The following is a 19,426-nucleotide window of genomic DNA, read 5'->3' on the forward strand; positions in this document are numbered from 1 at the left end:
ATCCCCATAGATTTAAAACAAGTTTGAAGATTATAATTAAATATAAATTAACCTATTAATTTATTTCAAACATCAACATAGCGTGGAAATAAAATAAAATTATTTTTGACATTTTCATTAATTTTAGTCTGGCAGGTTTAGGTAAAAATATGTTAGAAATTAAACAGCGACGTTAAATTGTCTTAAATTCAACTTTTAGACTAAAAAATGTTTCAAATAATGTGTCTTTATGAAAATAAGCTATTACAGATGAATTGTCTCAAAATACTCTCACTGATTTTTAGCCGATCAGACTTAATTATCTTTTTCATTCAATCTAAAAATATTATATATAGGTTATGTGTATAAAGCGCAAAAATCGAAGAGAGATGCAGCTGTTTGCTTAAATCAAAACACGCAGCGTTTTCTAATTTTACAACTGACCGTGCAACATGCAAATCTTTCATTCTAGCTGCACTTGTCTCCACCTCGTCACGCGAATATCAAAATCAAGTACTTTATAATTGTGAGCTCGTCTCCTGCACGCGAGTCTCAATTTCTTCCACGCTGAACGTTTTATGAATTTCCATTTGAAATTTAAACTTTTTCCAAATGTATAGCAATAAATGAACATCCAAAGCTCGTCTCGGTGTTTGAAAATGGGCCGAGGGCAGAGCAGCGAGTTAAGTGGGTTAACAATGAGCCGCGAATTGCGCAATTAATCGATTGTTACAAACGTCGCAGATCAAATTGCCGCGCGATCCAATGACAATAAGGCATCAGATGCATTTCTATAAAGCGCATCTCCGACACCGCATTTATAATAGAGCACCATTTCTTGCCTCGATGATATCATCAATATCTCAATATGATTTCCATTGAAGATAAATTTAATAAGACATTAAGAATCCAAAAATAATCAACGATTTACGCCGCTGAAATAGCGTGCGAGGACCCCCCAGTGAAGGCTAAATATTGTTATTAAGTTCTTAGTAATTGATTTATTTAAAAAAATTATTATTGTTGTTTATTTGTCCAAATTGTTACATCACAGTTTTATATTTATTTTGTTTAATATCTTTTTTTTTTAATTTTAATGCTGTATATTTCAACCATGTTTCCATAATTTTGGAGTACGCAGATCGAAAAAAAATAAAATATTTGATTTGATGTATTTTTTGTTATTGGCCGCGACTGTAATCAACAAAAACAAACATCAATAAAACAAAAATTAATTATTTAAAATCTTTTTTCTACATTCATTACTCGACAATCATATATAAGGTCCGACAATGAAACACAAATTTTATCTTTCTTTTTTGAAAGCTGGGAGTTTGTTTATGAAATGTACATTAAAATTAAAAAATAATTTCAAAGTTTATTGCAAATTGTAATCAGTAGTACCTCTGACATTATTATAATAACCAATCTCCTCTCTATTTAATTACCGGATCGCATATTAAAGTTAATCGATTCGAATCAGCAGGAGCTGGATTGTTGAGTACACAACCATTTTTCTCTTAACGACCGCTTGGAGCCGTAAAAGCCATGAGGGCAAATAAAGTAAATAAACACGCGCGAGGACGAAAGTTTGAAAAGTTTCATGATTTTGTGAATCAGCACGCGGGAGGGTACATATATGAAAAGGGCGAATCGAACTCGTTAATTTGACGGGCGTGTGTCGGTACGCGGCGCGCTCGACCGGTTTTTTGCCCTGAAGAAGAGTGGGTGCGAGAAGAGCTCAGTCAGCAAAGTACACACGAGCGAAAAAAGAGAAAGAGCAAAAAGGTAGCGGTCAGTCAGTTATAAACGATTTGCGTGCCATATGTATATATCTCGTGGGTGGGGATCCGCGAGGCAGGGCGGGGGAGGAGGGGAGGGCGATCGAGGTCAGCGCGCCCTGCCCTGCCTGCCCTGCCCTCGCAGCCCGTCGCTCTCGTTTCTCACCTTCTCTTCGTAGCCACAATTGCTCGAGATGAGATTTTTACATTCATCCGCTCCCTACAAATGTTAAGCAATTCAATAAAAATAATAATAAAAAGGTATAATGGTGCAATCAGGGTGCAATGCTAAGATTTTTATTTAAAGATGTTAAAGATATCAAAAGATTTTTTCTAACAATCGATTTAAACAAAAAATTTGTAGCAAACCAACCAAAAACAGAAATGTTTGAAGCATTAGTGGATTTTTGAAGGGAAACTTGTAAAAATTAAATCTTTATCATCAACAATAATTTTGGATTTAAAAATTCCCTTTGATTCTCTAAATATTTCTGGGTAAAATCCATCAAATATTTCAATTTTTGGGCTACTCAGATTCACATGTACAAAAAAATCGTCAAAAATTAATAGTGACAAATTAAATAATTATAATTATTTGGAAAACCACCTTAAGCTTAAAAGAAAGGTCTGTACAAGAAGGCCATTTTTAATCACGATTGTGTCACGAAATACAAAATATTCAACAAAGCGCATAAATGACTAATTAAACAATCTTACAATTAGTGAAATTATTACAATTTTTCAATTATTGAACTTAAACTCACTTATTTCATTCTTCGCAGCTAATGACAAGGTAAGATATAAATTGACTAAAGAAACTGAAAAAATAAAAAATAGTAATCAATTTTTGTAATGATAAGAGCAGAATAAACTTAACAATCCGATTAATTACGATTTTTTAAAATCAAATGCTTCAAGGTGAGCAAGTTTAAAAAAATCAATCATAGATTTCATCTTTAACCCTTTTGGCATTGATCAAAATAATTTTTGATTGGAAATTTTCATAATTAAATTGATTCATTTGATTCCGTTTGATTTAATTTCGTGTTAATATTTCAATTTTAAAACTAAATGATCCACATTATATCGTTTGATCTCCAACTGGAATGCGAAAGCAAACTATGATGCAAACACTCATGTCCGAAATCAGGTCGCTCAGCCTCCGAAAATAAAATCTCTTCGGAAGTTTCGCCAGCGGTAGATCCGATTTTGCTCAACACTTTTATTTGTGCCGCCAGCAATTTTGTAAATAGAGTGCTTATTTTTTTTTTTTGCACAAAACTGGTCTTTCCAAATCGCGGCGCGCCGATGAACCTCGTCAAGTCCAGGAGCAGAGACGAAAAGTGAAATGAGATCGAGTTGATCGAAGATTAATTAATTGGCGCCCGCGGCACACAGGTGCGCTCGCGAGTGCACATCGAGAGCGCCACTAAACTAATAACGCATTCAGGGTAAAACGTTGTGAGCAGCGTGGGATTTTTCGTTTTATTGGTTGTTTTCTAGCGGCGAGCGGAATAAATTATTAAATTGTATATTAAAATGTACAAGAGCGGAGAAGAATAACGACGACGACCACGGAGAACGCGCAACAATTTATTCATTAGACGCTAAATGCACCTGCGACTGCCAAGGAAAGAAGCTTGGAAATACAAATAAGCTTATTAGTTCAAATCACTGCATTTTAATTTTTACGAGAATTTATAAAAATAAAAGCAACTTCAGAATGGGGGGGAATATTAACTGTACGATTTCACCATATCTTTTTTTAAAGTTGGTCAAATATTTTAATAATCAAGTCTTTTATAATCAACTTTTAAACTAAATTTATCTATGATTGTTTGAATCAAAATAAATCTTTATGCCCTCAAACAGATGACAAGAGCGGAGAGCACCCTTGGTAATTAGTGTAATTGCACAACATAATATTATGATAATTATAGACGTGCAACAATAGCACATTGTTGCAATAATGGACGACATAATAGCCGATAATTGCTATCAACCTTCAATTTTTCACTGATTCTAGTGGCTGGACGATTTTAAATAAGCATCTATTTTATTTTCCAATGCCGCCTTGAAAGAAACCACGATTTTGATGAATAGGAAGATTCATTATCCCTTGATATTTTCAACAGCATAAAGAAAATATCAAAATACTTAGTTAGTAGCTTGCGATATTGCAAATATTATTGTTAAAAATAGGAATAAAAACTAATTTTAAGACAGAAAAAACCTCTTTAATTTGAACAAAAAATAATTTTTAAATCTTATAAATAAATTCCTTATTGCAATAAAACTTAATTGCGTGATATAAAAATTAAAAAATTTCATAAATATTTCCACGTTTTCTGCAAATTACTTTTAAATTTTATAGAAATTAATTTTTATTTATTTAAGAAAAAGGTTGACGAGCGCGCTTGATTTTGGAACGCTCGACTCTTTGCAGAAAATTGCGCTGGCGCTCTCCATTTTTCCAAACTTTAGCGCTCGCTCGCGCTCTTTTTGCAAATTAAGATTTGACCTGTGTTTGAAAATTAATTTCACTGCTGAAATCGTCAATATTTCTACAATGTATCCTAGACAAGGTACATCCGTCTTTTCTTGATTAATTCTAATTGTTATTGAAGTTATTAACCAGCAAGTTTTCGCGATGGCAAAACAATTTTTAAGTCAAGTTTGGTCCCCAAAAAATGAGTTTCATTTATTTACAAGTTGAGAATAACCTTCAATTAAATTCTACAGCCTGTGAAGTTCGTTTAATATAAATATTTATAGAAATTTATATATTTTTTTTATATAAATTTGCTGCTCCTCCTGTATGTAGAGTTTGTAATATTTTAATCGGTACTAAAAGATTTTATTTCCAGTAGCACTTGAATCATTTCAAGTTATTGGCGGGTCGACTGAAAAAAAAATGTGACTCGGTGTGTTTTATTGAGACAGCGGCATGCGCGCGCGGGAGGATAAAAAGCTGCGGCGGATCCTTCGGTTGGGGGCCAATTAAGTGAGATCATTTGCGAGAGGAGCGCGAGAGAGCTCGGACAGCTCGAGCAGATTATTGAATTATCTCGCGGCTGTTGCGCGCCGGACAGCTGCAGGAATATAAATAAATAAGGGGCGACCTGCCGAGATCGCTGAGTGGAGGCTGCGCCGCGGCGATTCGCGAGCGCAGTTGTTTATATGCACGTGTCCCCAGTCCGGCAAATAACCCGGCGAGAAGAAAAGAAAGAAAATGAATGTAAGCACAAGTAAGTGGTGTACCTCGTTCGTTCGTCATGGAAATAAAATAACCGCGTGCAGCGCCGAGCTGCATCTCTGCAAAAATGCGGTAAGCGCGCGGACACTCCCTGTTCGCGCTTTGCATATATAGGAATTACATTATGCTTGTTCTGCGCCGTCTAGTAAAACACATTTTTGCCCAGCTGAAGGAAAAATTCTGTTTGAAATAATCACATTTCAAATAAATTAATGTATATTTTCATTAAAAAGCTGATATAGTTTAATAGGACTCATTTGACTTTGAGAAAATTTTGCTTAATAGCTTTCAAAAGGGCCCATTTTAAATTTACTTCCTGCAAGCGTTTCTGCTAGAAATTTAGATTTTTACTGTAGAATTTTAGATTCAACTCCATGAAACTTAAAAATAAGTTGCATAGCAAAAATAACATTTTCACAAAAATTAAGTGAAAAAAATTAAAACACAAGCATAATTATATACTAATTTAAGTAACTATGGTATAAATGCAGTAGGTCGCAAAGAATATTTGAACTTCAAATCAAGTTTGCTTTGAAAATAACAAAAATAATTAAAAAAAAAAAATAATAATAATATTATTTAATAATGTAAAACCGAAAACTATAAAAATCTTATAGTTTGTCTTGTCGGATTGACTGGGCTATAGTTTTTAATAATCTTATGAAAAGTTTTAAAAGTAAGTACAATTATAAGTGTAATTGAACCTTAATTATTGTATTTAAACATGTATACAAAAAAAATTGCATAAGATTTTTTATAAATTATAATAATAGAAAAGGTTGAACCACAATTCTCACATCGATGATTAGCAAGTTTTAGAATATTTATCAGCATTATTTGTTTCTTCAGACACAGTAATGAAAAATTAACTAAAAACTGTGATTTAGTTTTTCAAAATCTCAAAAAAACTTTCATTCAATAATATTTTATAATTTTTCTCAAGTCTTCTCGACTTACACATATAACATCGTTGTTTAAAAGAAAAAAATCATTTTCTCAGGAGCTCTCCCAACAACGTTAATAATTAGCATATATATAAATCTACATCCATCTCTCATGAATTGAGACGTTTCCCCGCGCTCGACTTTTCCTGCTCTAGAACTAGCGGAATCCTCGAGCAACTTTTTTCCGCGGCGTATCTCCATAAAAATAAAAAAGCGGTCGTCGGTCGAGCGAGGTGTGTGTGTTTGCGGAGGGAAAGAATTGAAATAAGTCACGAAGGAGGAGCAGAGAGAGAGAAAAGCTCGATCTTTTTATTTGTATTTATTTATCGCTCTGCACTGGACACCGCTGGCTGCAAATTAACTCGGCAATTAAAAGTGGCGCGCGAGCGACTCGCATTCCTCGCGGGTCGCTCTCTTCTTTTCCAAGCCGGTGGTCTCGTTTTTCTTTATATTCTTGCGAGAGGTGACCCCGGCTGGCCGGCCGGCCGCGGTCGGCCGCCGAGAGCATGCAGGGCAGGGAGGAGCGGCAAAAAACGGCTACACCCGCACTCTGCGCGCATCCATAAGAAAGAACTGCGGCCAGCCGGTTTGAAGATGCGAGAGCGAAGAAAGAAATAAAAGAGCAGGAGCACTAACCTCCAGCCCGCCGGCACTTGACCTCTGCAATCCGCCACAATATTGTCAACGAAAAGCAAACAAAATGAAAAACATTTGTCACGCTGAGGAATGTTTTGAAATACCTTATTTAATTAGCTTGTTAGATTTTGATTTGCAGTCTCAATATTGCAAATTATTGTTGTTTTTTTTTAGTTTAGTTTGTCATCTTAATGGTTGAATTAATTAAAATTTTGTTTAATATGTGTAATTATCACAATGTTTTCTTACAATTAGACAAAAAAACTGTCTTATTTTGCCTGTCAGCGGAACTTCTTCCAGCAAAGTAAAACATGACTTTAAAGCGTCCAGCCATTTTAGAATTTTAAACTTAAGCCTAGAGGACAAAATAATTTATCTAAACATGAGTGTTTAGGTGTTTTACAACAATAAAAAACAAATAAAGAAAAACGCTCACAAATCTTGACGCATTGATTGTTTCTCAGACTATTTCCAAAACAAGACTCGTTCATTACAAATATCTATTGACTTACTGACGCTTACTTACATCTTTTGATAATTATAATATTAATTTTCATTCTATAGCTCATGAGAAATAGTATCAAGTTCTTAACAGTTTATGAAGCCAAATTAAGCTATTTTTTAATAATTTTAATATTAATTATGAATAGAAATTTATTGTATTCAAAGTGCTGGGTGTGAAAAATATTGGTTTTTGAGGTCGCAGATTTCTGCGGTCGGAGAAAAACAGAATTAATCTGTTAATTAAGGTCAATCGCGGACGCGGGGTGCGTCATCATTCCTCAACATTGTTTTGAGTGTGACCGCCGTCGTTTTGCAACACCGCGTAATCGAAGTGCGGCGAGTGAAGTAAGGGGTGCCAATTGAGCCGAAAAATCGATCGCCGTCGGAAATGTGTCGCGGACGTGCGAAGGAGAGTGAAACTGATTTTTATGGTCGCTTATGCAAGAAAGAGAGGCTGCCGTGCTCAGCGTCCGAGTAATTGGCCTCTCTCTTCGCGAATAATATAATCTGCGCAGTACCACGCCTCGCAAAAACTTGCCGAATGCAGATCGCAATTCTCTTACTGGCTGCGTATAATGGAGAAACTTTTTTCATAATCCCATCATTAAAATAATGAATTCCATCTTCAAAACCAATCAAAAACTGATTACATTCAAATTTAGACAAAATGAAAAAAAAAAATGATTTTGGCAATTTAAAAGAGATTGATCACATCAAAACAAGTCCGTGGCGAAATGCCGGACGTTTGAAATTGTTGCTCCCGGAAAAGTGGCAATTAAAGAGCGCGGCCATTTTTCAGCCTCGTTCGCGGCTTTCCGCAGTGATGCTCGTTTTGTCGATGAAAGCGGACGAAAATGAGTTATGGTGACGACGGCGACCCTTCTGCTCGCCCTCGCTACCCTGCTGGTATTTTTGAACTGATTTTAATACCAATTACAATTTTGCAACCAATATCAAACAGGTCAACCCTCCAGGTTTTGCAGATTCCGCGGACAAAAATCAGAGTATTTGAAATATCGATGATAATATTTAATATATGTCATTTTAATAACGATTTCAAGCTTTAAATTTATGCAAATCTAATTAATTTTAAGAGCTCCAGGTTAAGATCTCGAAAAATATCAACTCGCTGTCCAAACTTCTCACGAAAGTTCCGCCAAAAAGTGAATTTAATTTAATTTTTTTTTAAACTCATTTTATTTATAATATATTTTTTCTATTTGTTCAACATAAAAATATTCAAATTCTAATTTAAATTTTACGTTACATTTTACTTTTTATAGAACATAAAATACTTTTCAAAAACCAAACTAGAAGAGAATATATCATCAGATGTTGCGGGAGAAATTCATGTCACAAAATAAATAGGTAAACTAATGAATTGCCTTTCAATCAGAAGAGTATTAAAACCTCGTAAATCACACCCATCGCTAACCAGGAAAAAAAGTGAGTTCATAAATTTGAAAACATGAATTCACGTTTTTTGCATCCTGCCACATCACTTCTTAATTGAGCTAACGAACTTCATCATTTTCAGGCAAAAACAATCCACGAGGTGTGTAATTAGATTTTTAAAATCTGTCAACAATTAATATTGAGAAAAAAATTCTTTAAATTACAAAAATAAGGTCCCTCATACAAACCGGTGCGCATAAAGGGAAAGAAGTACACATTTCCCCCTGAAAAGGTGAGCATAATTTTTACATTTAAATATTATGGTACATCCCGTAAACTCTTGATAGGAAACTTATGAAGAAGCAAAGAAAAAATGTGAAGACCAGGGTTTGGTTATCTCCGGCCTTGAATCAAAAACTGAGCAGAAAAGTGTCACCGACTACCTCAACTACATCGGACTTTCCAGCGAAGTTGTCTTTTCGGCTCTTGATCAACTCGCTATACCTGGGAGTATCTTCGACGGCTGGGGCACTGAACCCCCGAAGTCAATAATCCCAGGTGATTGCTCTGCAACCTATAAGGGCAAATTTTACAACACCAGCTGCGACCAACCTGCTAATTTCATCTGCGAGGAGCCACCGGGCTCAACTTCAACGCTCGAGTATTTGAATTAAAGAAATCCAAAAATTAGGGCTGAATCTAATTTTTTAGGGGGTTAGCCAGTCTGCTGTCTATCGATGAGGGTAAGATAATATTAAATTTATTAGTTTAGCGTCCTCATATATAACGTTTTCAAGCTCCGATGGATTATGTCAATGGCAAAAACTACATAGTTCCTTCAAACATAGTGAAAGAAAAGTTTATGATTTTAGAAAATAAAATTTTTTTGTTTTAATTGCTCGCCAGGCAACAGTTGACGAGGCAAATTCTCTGTGCTCCAAGCAGGGTATGGAGCTGATGTCCCTTGAGTCGTTGGCTGAGACCTCTGCAGTGCAGGACTTCCTTGGGGACATTGGTAAAACTGATAACATCTGATTACGAAAAACTCATGACTTTTCAACCTTAAAGGACTCTCGACCTCAACGATGTTGACGTCCTTAAAGAAGCTTTCTGGGGGAGACGAGTTCAACTGGCTTGGTGGCGTTGCCGCCAACTTGCTGAACTGGGCCCCAGAGCAGCCGAACCCTGATGGCGGATGTGCCTCATTGGGGAAGCTTGGCCTTCAGGGAATATCCTGCGACACCGTAGCCAATTTCGTGTGCGAGGCACCCAACGGACCTTCTACGGTGGCTACAACTACTGAGTGAGATATTTCGTCTACGTAGAACCTGCGCCCTAAATAATACATCCCTATAGGAACCCATTGAGCAAACTCTTGGCCATGGCTGACTGTAAAGACTAATTGATAAAATATATAATGACACTCAAGAAGAGTTTTCCAGCCACCCCTGTGGTTTTAGGTGATAGTTCCTACATAGTTCCTTCTGAAAAGGTACTATTTTCCTTCTGATAAATCGAACCCTGGACCAGACTTAGAAATTTAGGCAAACTATGACAACGCACAGGAAATATGTGGAACGCGCGACATGGGTTTGATGTCCTTGGAGACGCTCGCTGAAACGGACGTCGTACAGGACTTTCTGGGCTCAATAGGTGAGCACCGTAAGTACCTAAAGGTCACCTGCTCTGATCTTTGGCTATTAGGACTCTCTTCAACCTCTGTTTTGACGTCTCTGAAGCGCTCCGGTGTTGACACTTTCGACTGGTTTGGGTCCTTGACGGCTCAGACGGTGAAGGTTGCTTCTTCGCCTGAAGACGTGGCTTCGGGGAAAGATTGCGCCGGGCTATCATCCATCGGCCTGGCGCCAGTGTCCTGCAACGATTTGTCCAATTTCGTTTGCGAATCTAAACCAACAGAACCTCCCACGTATATATTCAACCAAAATCTCTATATTATTTTGTAATTTCATGCTTTAAATACAACAGAACTGCAGTAACTTTTAAGGTTGGGCTGGTGAACGCAAAAATCAATGGAAATTCGTACTTCTTCTCGGAGGAAAAGGTACTTTCTTCATTGTTTTCTTTGAAGATGATCTTGTGACTTTTCAAGTGCAGGCAACCTATGCTGATGCAAACGCAGTTTGTAGTACTCGAGGACAAAGTTTGCTGGTCATTGACAATCTTCTAGAGAACATGGGCATCAAAGAGGCAATCAAGCAGTCTGGTCAGAGCCTTGAATTTTGACTGAACTTTCCTTTTGACGATTCCTGCAGGTTTTCAGAATATGTACTTCTTCACATCTCTAAAGGAGGACGTCCCAGGCACCTATGTGTGGACCGGTGGCGCCGAGCTGGTTCCGTCAAACGTGGAGATAAACACCGTTCCTCAGGGTAGTCTCCCGTGCGGCGCCTACTACCAACTGGCGTTCACCTTCGTCGACTGTGCCGTCCCTTACAACTTCATCTGCGAATCGCCAGGCGCGCCACTGACCGAGGCGCCCCCGCTGTAATTCGCAAAATCAACATTTGCAAGTTTGTCATCCAAAATTTAAGAATAAAAACAATACGTAGCCGCGAGTTGTTATTTAACGAGCAAGAAAACGATGCTGGAAACCGAGAGTGCTGGAAGAAAGGAGGGGCGTGGTGCATTGTTGGTTGGGCCGGTGCTCCACTTTGAGAGACGATTCGCACGTGCTGCGCGTGGCCCCAGGGCTGCTCTGATTGTGAGCCGCCGCCGCTGACTCTCTTTTCTCGGCGGCAGCTCACAATTACGGCCGTGGTTGCGTCACGTAGTACGCGAGCTGGTACTCGTTGGGCAACGCCAACGCCCCAGGGCCCCCGGCCCCATCCTCTCATTAGCCACCGAATCGCCCCCGAGAACGGCTGCCAAGAGTAGCTTTCAAAAAATAAGACAAATGAAGTCGTGCACATACATTAATATTCATACAAATGGTTTGCGCACCATTCAAGATTAAATGAAAGAAATGAAAAGTAATAATTATTTCATATTTGCTTTTTTTCAAAAAAAATAAATGCTGATAACTCAATTTGATCGTATTGCGCTAAAGATTTCGATTAACATTCTTTTGTTTTCATTCCGTTTTAATTTCAGAATCAGATAATAAACAGAACAATACAAAAATCCAGGTTTTGGTTTCATTCAAACTAAAAGAAAATTGAGCGTTACTAATTATTAACGGAGATATATTTAAGGTCTTTCGATTCAATAATTGCCGAATTCACGTGAACGTGAATAGGTTGAATAAAAAAATAAACCACTAAACTTCATATTCGTGTTTCTAAACAGTAAAATCGGAATTTTTTATTTAAATTGAGCGATTGTCCGCCCTCGCATCTCGTCATTATATTCACTTGAGAGAGTAAAAGTGAGAAAAGGCGTTGCAAGAGCGACGTACGGAGGCTGCAGCTGAGTGTTTTGCGCACAAATCGAGCACTTTGTATATCGTTAAGTGAAGGCCTCTCATAGAGCACACCTGGCGGTGTGCATTTTTCGCTCTGCTTGCGAGCGCGATTACGTGATGTACTTGCGTGCATTGTATGGCACTATTATTAGAAGAGCGCGAGAGGAAAGACGAGGTGCTTTCGAAAGGATTGATTTTGGCCGAAAGGCGTGGCGATTAATTATTACGCACGCCGGCAGCAGATGATGAGGAAAGCTCTCTGCGCGCAGTGAAAGTGGATCTGGAGCATCTCGGGCGGGCAGCGAGGCTGCTCGCCCAAGGGCCACGGCCCAACACACGCCTGCCTTGCATGCGAATAATGCACAACTTTTGCTTCCATCCGATTTTCGAATATTCATTTTGCACCCGTGGAGCGGATAATTGACAAAATTCATATTAAACGATGGAATGCATTCAGCAAAAGAAAAAAAAATGAAAAGCAGCGCGTCACACACCATCAAACACAAGAATCCGTACCGAGCCTTTCTCTCTCATATCCGCATTGGTTTCCCGAAGGGTGTAGAAAAATAAATAAAAAGATTTCTGAAAAAATAATGAAAATTCTAAAAACTGCCTATTTTACCAGGTATTAAAAGAAAAAATTATCAAAAAATCGAAAAATTTGTATCTTTTCGGAAAATAATGACACAATCGGGGGTTGATTAAAGGTGATTTAAATTTAAAATCGGATAAACTTATTTACTTGTGAAGTTTTTCCTGGAGATTCATCACCTCTATTTTTTTTGTGGAGCTTTTTAAAAGACCCTGATTTTTCGCCAGAAAAGCTTTACCGGCTGCAGGAGAGATATATTGTTGTTAGCTTCACCATGCAACGCTCATTAAAAGACTCTTTAGGTTTATCGCTGGAGAAGCTTTTCCAAGTTCCAAAGAAGTCAGCTATTGTTTTTAGTCTTATGTTGTTTTTCCATTTTATTAATTCAATATTCTTGTCGAGAGCGGCCGACGCCCAGCATCCGAGTTGCGCAAAAAATTATCGTGTTTTCATTTTCACTCTCTGGGTCAGCGTGCACACGAATTTTCCATCAGATACGATCGCAGTATAGTAGTTGCTGATCACTTTTGTCTGCAGAAATCACCAGATGAAGAGAGAAGTCGCGCAACACAAAAGAATAAATGAGAGCCCATTGTTCATTGCTATTAAACGAGGGTGGAACGGAGCACTGCTTCGATGTTTCCGAGGTCGAATAATTATGGAATCAAGTGACAAATATCATTTAAAGTTAGCTATAATACGTTTTTTTAAAGATGAAAAGTAATAAAAAAAAAAATATTAATGCTAAAAAATTCTATAAATGATTAAATTAAAAAGATTTCACAATTATAAGAAATCTAACAACAACAAAAGAAATAATTTCAAATATTGATTGGATTGGAAAAAAAAATCTTTATTAATTCTGGGCTTGTCAAAAGTAAAGAATATATTTCTTAAAATTTGAAAAAATATATTTCTCATTAAAAATTCAATTGCAAATAACGCGGTTTTTTTATCTAAAACGATTGCGGTGACAAAAAGTTGACTTGCTGAAATTTTCATCAATCCCTGGAGATTAATCCTGGTTACAATGGCTGGACAGAAGTGACCACCCCTTTTAAAAATTAATCTCAATAAAGAGAAAAGAAAACTTGTTTAATTCACAGAAGATGAACTAAAAAATTAATTTTGCTTAAAATACATAATTTTGGGGTTAGTATAAAACTAAATAATGCAAAAAATTAAGATAATGAAGTAACAAAACGACTTTTTTTCGTATAATATCTTCAGCTTCACGAAGAATGCGAGTTGCAGAAATTTATTTGAATAATCACGCGTCCGAAAACCTGCTCCATCGACTTTGGCGTCATTTCTCTGTTGCTGCGCATCCGACGCAATTACGTCTCCCTTTGAACGGCACGGTACGTTTATATGAACTTTTCAGCTAGCATACGTGTCGCGTTTCACGAGAGACGTCTCAATCAATTTGCGGAATCGTTTTCTCGCGCACTCGGGTCTCCTCTCTCGTGTGGGGGAGAAAAATGGAAATTTGAGGCCGAGCGCAGCAGCATTTCGCGACCACGCCCGCGCCAGCCGGCCGACACAACGAGAAATTTATATCAGGACGCGCCAGAAAAAGAGAACGAGCAATAACAAACACTCTCAGCAGCTTCTCGGTCTTATTTTTTTTTTACGTAACAACAATTATAACAATGGGCGCAAAAGAATATGAAGTCGATTGTTAGAGGCGTGACGCAACGAGCGCGAAAGGTCACTGCCAAAATCTACGACCGCTCCTTTCGTTTCGGCCGATTTGCCGAATTCGGCCTTAGGGACGCGCCGACGACTCCGATGACGTCACAGTTGAGCTCAGGTGACCCCGTAAACCCATAAATCGACACCAAACACGATATCTTTATGAGAAAGTTTAAAAGCGACCTGAGAGGTTAATCCTATTGTACCTGAGAAAGGGTCCGGTAATGTTTGTTCCAGCCGAACATGATTTATGCTCGTTCCGCGCGTGAAAATGTTTAGACGTTGCCACTCAAGAGGAATTTGTTTACAATGCAACAGCATGTGTTGTGTGACCAACCTTTGTCAGGGTGGTCCACAAAAAACCTGAAATTACCTTTGCTCGTACTTGTTTTAATCCGAGCACTTTAAAATTTTTATCGTCAATAGTTTTATCGAATTATTTTAAATGCAAATTAAAAAACCTAATTGTTCTAAATTTTTGTTTTCATAAATTTTTCTTGCTGTTTTTGTTGAGAAACGGGAGTTTTTTGATAAGTTTCCTGATTGGTATATTTGTTGGAATTAAATTTCTTGTTAAATATTTCTGGAAATGGTAATTTTTATTTGATTAAAAAAGAAGCTAATTTTTTCCCATCCATTTGTGATGCAGAAGCGAATCACTTTTGGTTTTAGGAATTATGTAAGTGAGATGAATGACGGAGAGGCCCAATTTCGATCGAATGAGGCCGTCGGAGAATGCACGCGAGTGCTGTTTTGTTTCGATTGATGCCACCGGTCGACGCGCGCGTGATTTTTCTGCAACAATTGTTGTCTAATTGCAGAGGAAAGGTTGCGCGGTTGCGCAAGTGCGGCGATCGCATTTTTCTCTTTGTCGCCGACACAAAGCGGCCGAAAATAAAATAAATAGCTCTCACTTTCAAAATTAACGGCCCCCTATTCGCTGCATGGATTCTTTATCACCGCGCGTGGCGCGACCTGAAAATGTTTATTATTTGCACATTGGCGCGCGAGAAGAACTTGGTTGGCATCCTCGAGGTCACCCCGCTTGACCCTTTCGCGGACACGCCCACCGAGTGGGCGCCGAATTGCGCTGCGGGCGCCGCCGCCGCGCGTTTTAATTGCGCGAGAGACTTGTTGCGAAATTGATGAGACTAGCTTAGATGGAGAGTAATTTCTTTTTTAATACTCGCGAAAGATGCTTTCTAGGCAGTAATGGCTTCGCCTTGCCTAAATTTTGCGTACAAAAATCAAGAAAGTCTCCGTTTAAAAAATTAAACGCTTTTATCTTTTTGACGAAGAATAAATAATACCATCAATTTTTATATTATCAGGATAAAAAAATTTAAATTACTTTGGCTGTATAAATAAATTGTTAAGAAATTATTCAAGCACCATTTTCTGGTTTTCATTTTTGCTGCAACGATGGAGGAACAAATTAGCACAAAAAGCACTGCTTGGCTATTTTTCCTTAAAAGAATAAATTATGAGAGATCAGAGAGATGCAATTAAGGATTAAATTTGAAAATCTTCGTGCATTCGGTGCAAATTTCTGTTAATTAATAAGATAATTTGTTCTTGGCATCCTTTGTCCGGACAATCTTTGACGAACGAAACGAAACAGTGATCAATTCAATTTCCGGCGTCCTTCTCTGCATTACACCAAAATTTTTCTGATATTCTTACCTTAATTTGCTTCAGGGACGGGTCTGGAATCCAAAGGAATCTCCATAAGTTTTGTGTTGACGAGTCTCGTCCTGTGAAAAAGTCAACTTAGAATTTTCGCCATACATAAATGTCACGGAATTTCACGAATTCGACCCGTTTCTTACCGCACTTTGCCTTCCACCGAACCCTGAAGCACTCAAGAGCACGACGCACCCCGGAATATACGAGTTTTCTGGCCAAAAACTGGCGATTCGCAACCCAAACGCACCGACGCACTCACAATTTGCAAAAGCACGTTGTTTTTGTCAACATGACATGAACATGAGAATAGTAATCAGGTGAGGGGCGGAAGCGGAAGGGAAGGGAGAGATCTGGGGGCGGGATATTTCAAACTGAACAAATCATCTGCGCACGTGGTACTGGTACTTTACCTTTCATTGTGCAAAGAGGATAAAAGAGGGTGGCCCAGAATTGATAGCATACGAGTTAGTGCACAACTTGTGAGACAACTGGGCAAAATAGTGATTTGAATTCGCATGCAAAAATATGTGAATAGAGCTGAAGTTCCCAGCCTTGCGCTTTAGTCGCAAAAGCACCGGCCAATAACTCCGATTGGAGTTGGCCTGTTACATTCTTCTTAAATAAATATACTTTATTAAAAAACAAATAATAATTGAAGCCGGCTTTTCCTCGATGGGTTTTGCGAGTTAAGTTGTTTATTGTTTGAGAAAAAAGCAATATCCTGCTCTAAATGTTTCGGCTGCGGGCTGCAGCCATAATTCGTGAGCAGTGAAATTATTTTTTCAAATTTTTTGAAAAATTGTAACTGAACAGAATTTTTTACAATCTTGATTATTTGATGGAAAATTTTATTTAATTAAATTATGAACTTTTACTTTTGTCAAAACAGTTTCCACAGTTTGTTTAAAGAAAATTGACACTCGAGGAGATGATCATGGAAAAGCTCAATATCTTCATTTCCATAATTTCACAGCTCATTAATTATGGCTACAGCCCGCAACAGGAAATGTAGAGAAAGAAACAATAAACAAAACTACTCGCAAAAACCATCGAGGAAAAGTTGGTTTAAAATTCAAATCTCCATAAATCAACCCTGCTGGATTGTGGAATTCTATAAAAAAAAATTATAAAAAATGGGGTTGCATACCAAAGATTTTTTTTTTAAAGAGAGGAACTATTGGAAATCACCTATAAAGCTGTAAATTTATTTACAACTAAAAATACAAATATTTGCATAAATTTTTATTTCCAGTTATTGTGCTGTTTCTGCGGAAAATCACCATAAAATCAATGGATAGCAAAAATTACCGAGAATTATATCATTATAATCTTTCTAAACATATGCAATCATACCATCGTAATAATAAAATAAACGGGCAATTCCAGTCTTACAATAATGTCCAATGAATTTCCATTATTGCGCTTTATGGGATGCGTGCTTTATTTATCGCTGTTTTGGTTGGACAAGAACAAATTGCGCTTGTTTTATGAAGTCGTCGGCCGCGGTCGAGCCGAGTAGAAAGGTCGCCATTGTTTCTCGAGCTGACATCTCTTTTCGTCTCCGCCGGCACATCCTGCACGTCGTCTCGCCGAGGCAGTGCCAAAAGGCCAACCGAACAACACGCAATAATGCAAAACGAACACTTTATTGTGAAAAATTTTATTTCATGATTCTATAAAAGTAATTCAAGTTTGAGAAACTAGGTTTTTTTTATAATTGAAAATGCAAAATGAGTTTCAAAAATTTATTAAAATATATATTGTGTAGGGAAGTCTGATGTTCAAATTTTCAATCTTGACCTGTTTTGATGTAATTAACTTTGAGCATAATTTAAAAAAATATACTAATTTGGAAAAACAAGACCTGTTGCTTTTATAGTAAAAAAAAAAAAAAAATTCATACCAATTTGGTAATATGATATTTTAAAATTTCTTTTTGAATGGAAGACCTCGAGATAAAAACCACCTTTGACTTTGACAAAACCCGCGTTCAAATCTTCAAGTCGGCGGGCGGGGGAGGAAATTCCTGTCGGGCGAGTTGCCTAACTAAGAGTTTGGCAGGCGTTTAAGAAATACAATTTCCTATTCTCTTCCTCGGAAACTAATGCTGGCAATTACCAACGAGTACACAATATTATGATCGATTTATCATTCATTTGTTCTCGTGTGTTGAGGTTAGCAGAGGTGAAGAGGCGAGAAATTCTTCCTGGTCAACTGAGTACGTGCTGGAGGCGGCTCCGTCGGTCGCGCGTGGGCGGCCACTTACTTTATTTATTTTATTGGCGATGCATCTCCGGCTGTTACCGAGACTTTTTCTCTCTCTCTCATCTTTTTTGCGCTGCAGCCGCGCTCGTTGCGAGATTTATGGCTGCCGGTGTGAAAAGGGCTGGCGATCGAGTGCTACCTGCAACTCTCCACTCGTCGCGCGCTTTTGGGTGTTTCTTCGATCTCTCGACCGCGTGAGTCGCGTGGGCAAAATAAATTCCTCGGCGCCGCGGATGTGGAAAAATCGCTGATTGTATGAAAGTGCATAAATAATCAAATAAATATATATGTATTGCACAAAACTGGAAGATAATAATAAATACATGAGATGTAATTGCATTTTTTTTAAATGTAAATAAAAATAAATTCTGTTGTTTTAATTTTTTCTTTAATTTTGTCATTAAATTGGGTGATTTCATGTATAGTTGCCCTCAATTCGAACTCAATAAACATTTCTTGAAACTAAATAAATAAAATGATTCAAATTATTATATAAATTGATCTTTACTGAGTTACATTTTTCACAATAACTGTTGTTCATTTTTATAAGACATTAATAAAAGAAAGATTAATTAAAAGTTTAGCATTTTGCCAAAAAAAGGGGTCAAATTTTGTAGAAACAAAAAAATGTCATGACGATATAAGCCCAGAAAAAGAATAATAAATAATAGATATTTAAAATTCACTGTGTAAAAAGTAGAAATTTTGTGTTGTGGTTATACATTGCTGGCTGGGATGTTAAAAAAAACAATAGTTAGTTAATATTACATAAAAATTGTTATCATTTTCAGGAGTACTTATAAAATAAAATTAAACCATTTCCAATTCATGTCTGTTTTTTGCATAAATATGTGAAATTTTCTTTCATAAAATTTCGTGAATAAAAAATATTAAATTTAATAAGAATAGCATTGAAAAACAAAATTATTTTAATTATATATAAACCGGATTGTGGAAACAGAAATTCAGCCAAAACGCCGCAGTGCATTTATATAAGAAAGAGAGCGGCCGGTTGGTTTGACGGACTTTGAATGAAATCGATCGCTTGGCAATAAATCAAGAAAGAAAGAAAACCCGCCCATTGCTCGGCGATCACCGCGCAGAGTGGGAACCTCTAATGATGAATAATTCGCGCGTCCATCTTCGCGTGACGCGTCGAAACGTCGACATCTCTGGTCGGAGAAAGTGCGCAGCAATGATTCCTCCCGAAAGCTCTTATTTAGACGTCAGTGGGCTTTTTTGCCCGAGTCGATTTAGAAAAAAAAGTAATAA

General features: G+C 37.3%; 1 protein-coding gene and 1 long non-coding RNA gene across 2 annotated transcripts in view; one reads left to right on the forward strand and one right to left on the reverse strand.

Moving 5' to 3' along the window:
• The window catches only part of LOC132194972 (uncharacterized), a 92,784-nt gene extending 76,611 nt beyond the window's left edge, over positions 1-16,173 (reverse strand). The window contains exons 1-2 of the long non-coding RNA XR_009441594.1: positions 16,033-16,173; positions 15,887-15,957 (exon numbers count right to left, since the gene is read on the reverse strand). This is a non-coding gene — a long non-coding RNA (uncharacterized LOC132194972). The remainder of the gene's footprint in view (positions 1-15,886; positions 15,958-16,032) is intronic.
• Positions 8,644-11,615, forward strand: LOC132194737 (macrophage mannose receptor 1-like). The gene is made up of 14 exons (XM_059616213.1): positions 8,644-8,655; positions 8,729-8,787; positions 8,843-9,156; positions 9,207-9,238; positions 9,293-9,342; positions 9,402-9,510; positions 9,564-9,798; positions 9,852-9,886; positions 9,938-9,987; positions 10,040-10,148; positions 10,200-10,422; positions 10,482-10,557; positions 10,611-10,719; positions 10,769-11,615. The coding sequence occupies exons 5-14, from the start codon at positions 9,298-9,300 to the stop codon at positions 11,002-11,004; spliced, it is 1,227 nt and encodes a 408-aa protein (XP_059472196.1). The 5' UTR covers positions 8,644-8,655; positions 8,729-8,787; positions 8,843-9,156; positions 9,207-9,238; positions 9,293-9,297; the 3' UTR covers positions 11,005-11,615.
• Positions 16,174-19,426: the final 3,253 nt, after the last annotated feature.

The sequence above is a fragment of the Neocloeon triangulifer genome, unplaced genomic scaffold, assembly GCF_031216515.1.
Source record: "Neocloeon triangulifer isolate White Clay Creek 2 clone unplaced genomic scaffold, ASM3121651v1 ptg000008l, whole genome shotgun sequence".
Lineage (NCBI taxonomy): Eukaryota > Metazoa > Arthropoda > Insecta > Ephemeroptera > Baetidae > Neocloeon > Neocloeon triangulifer.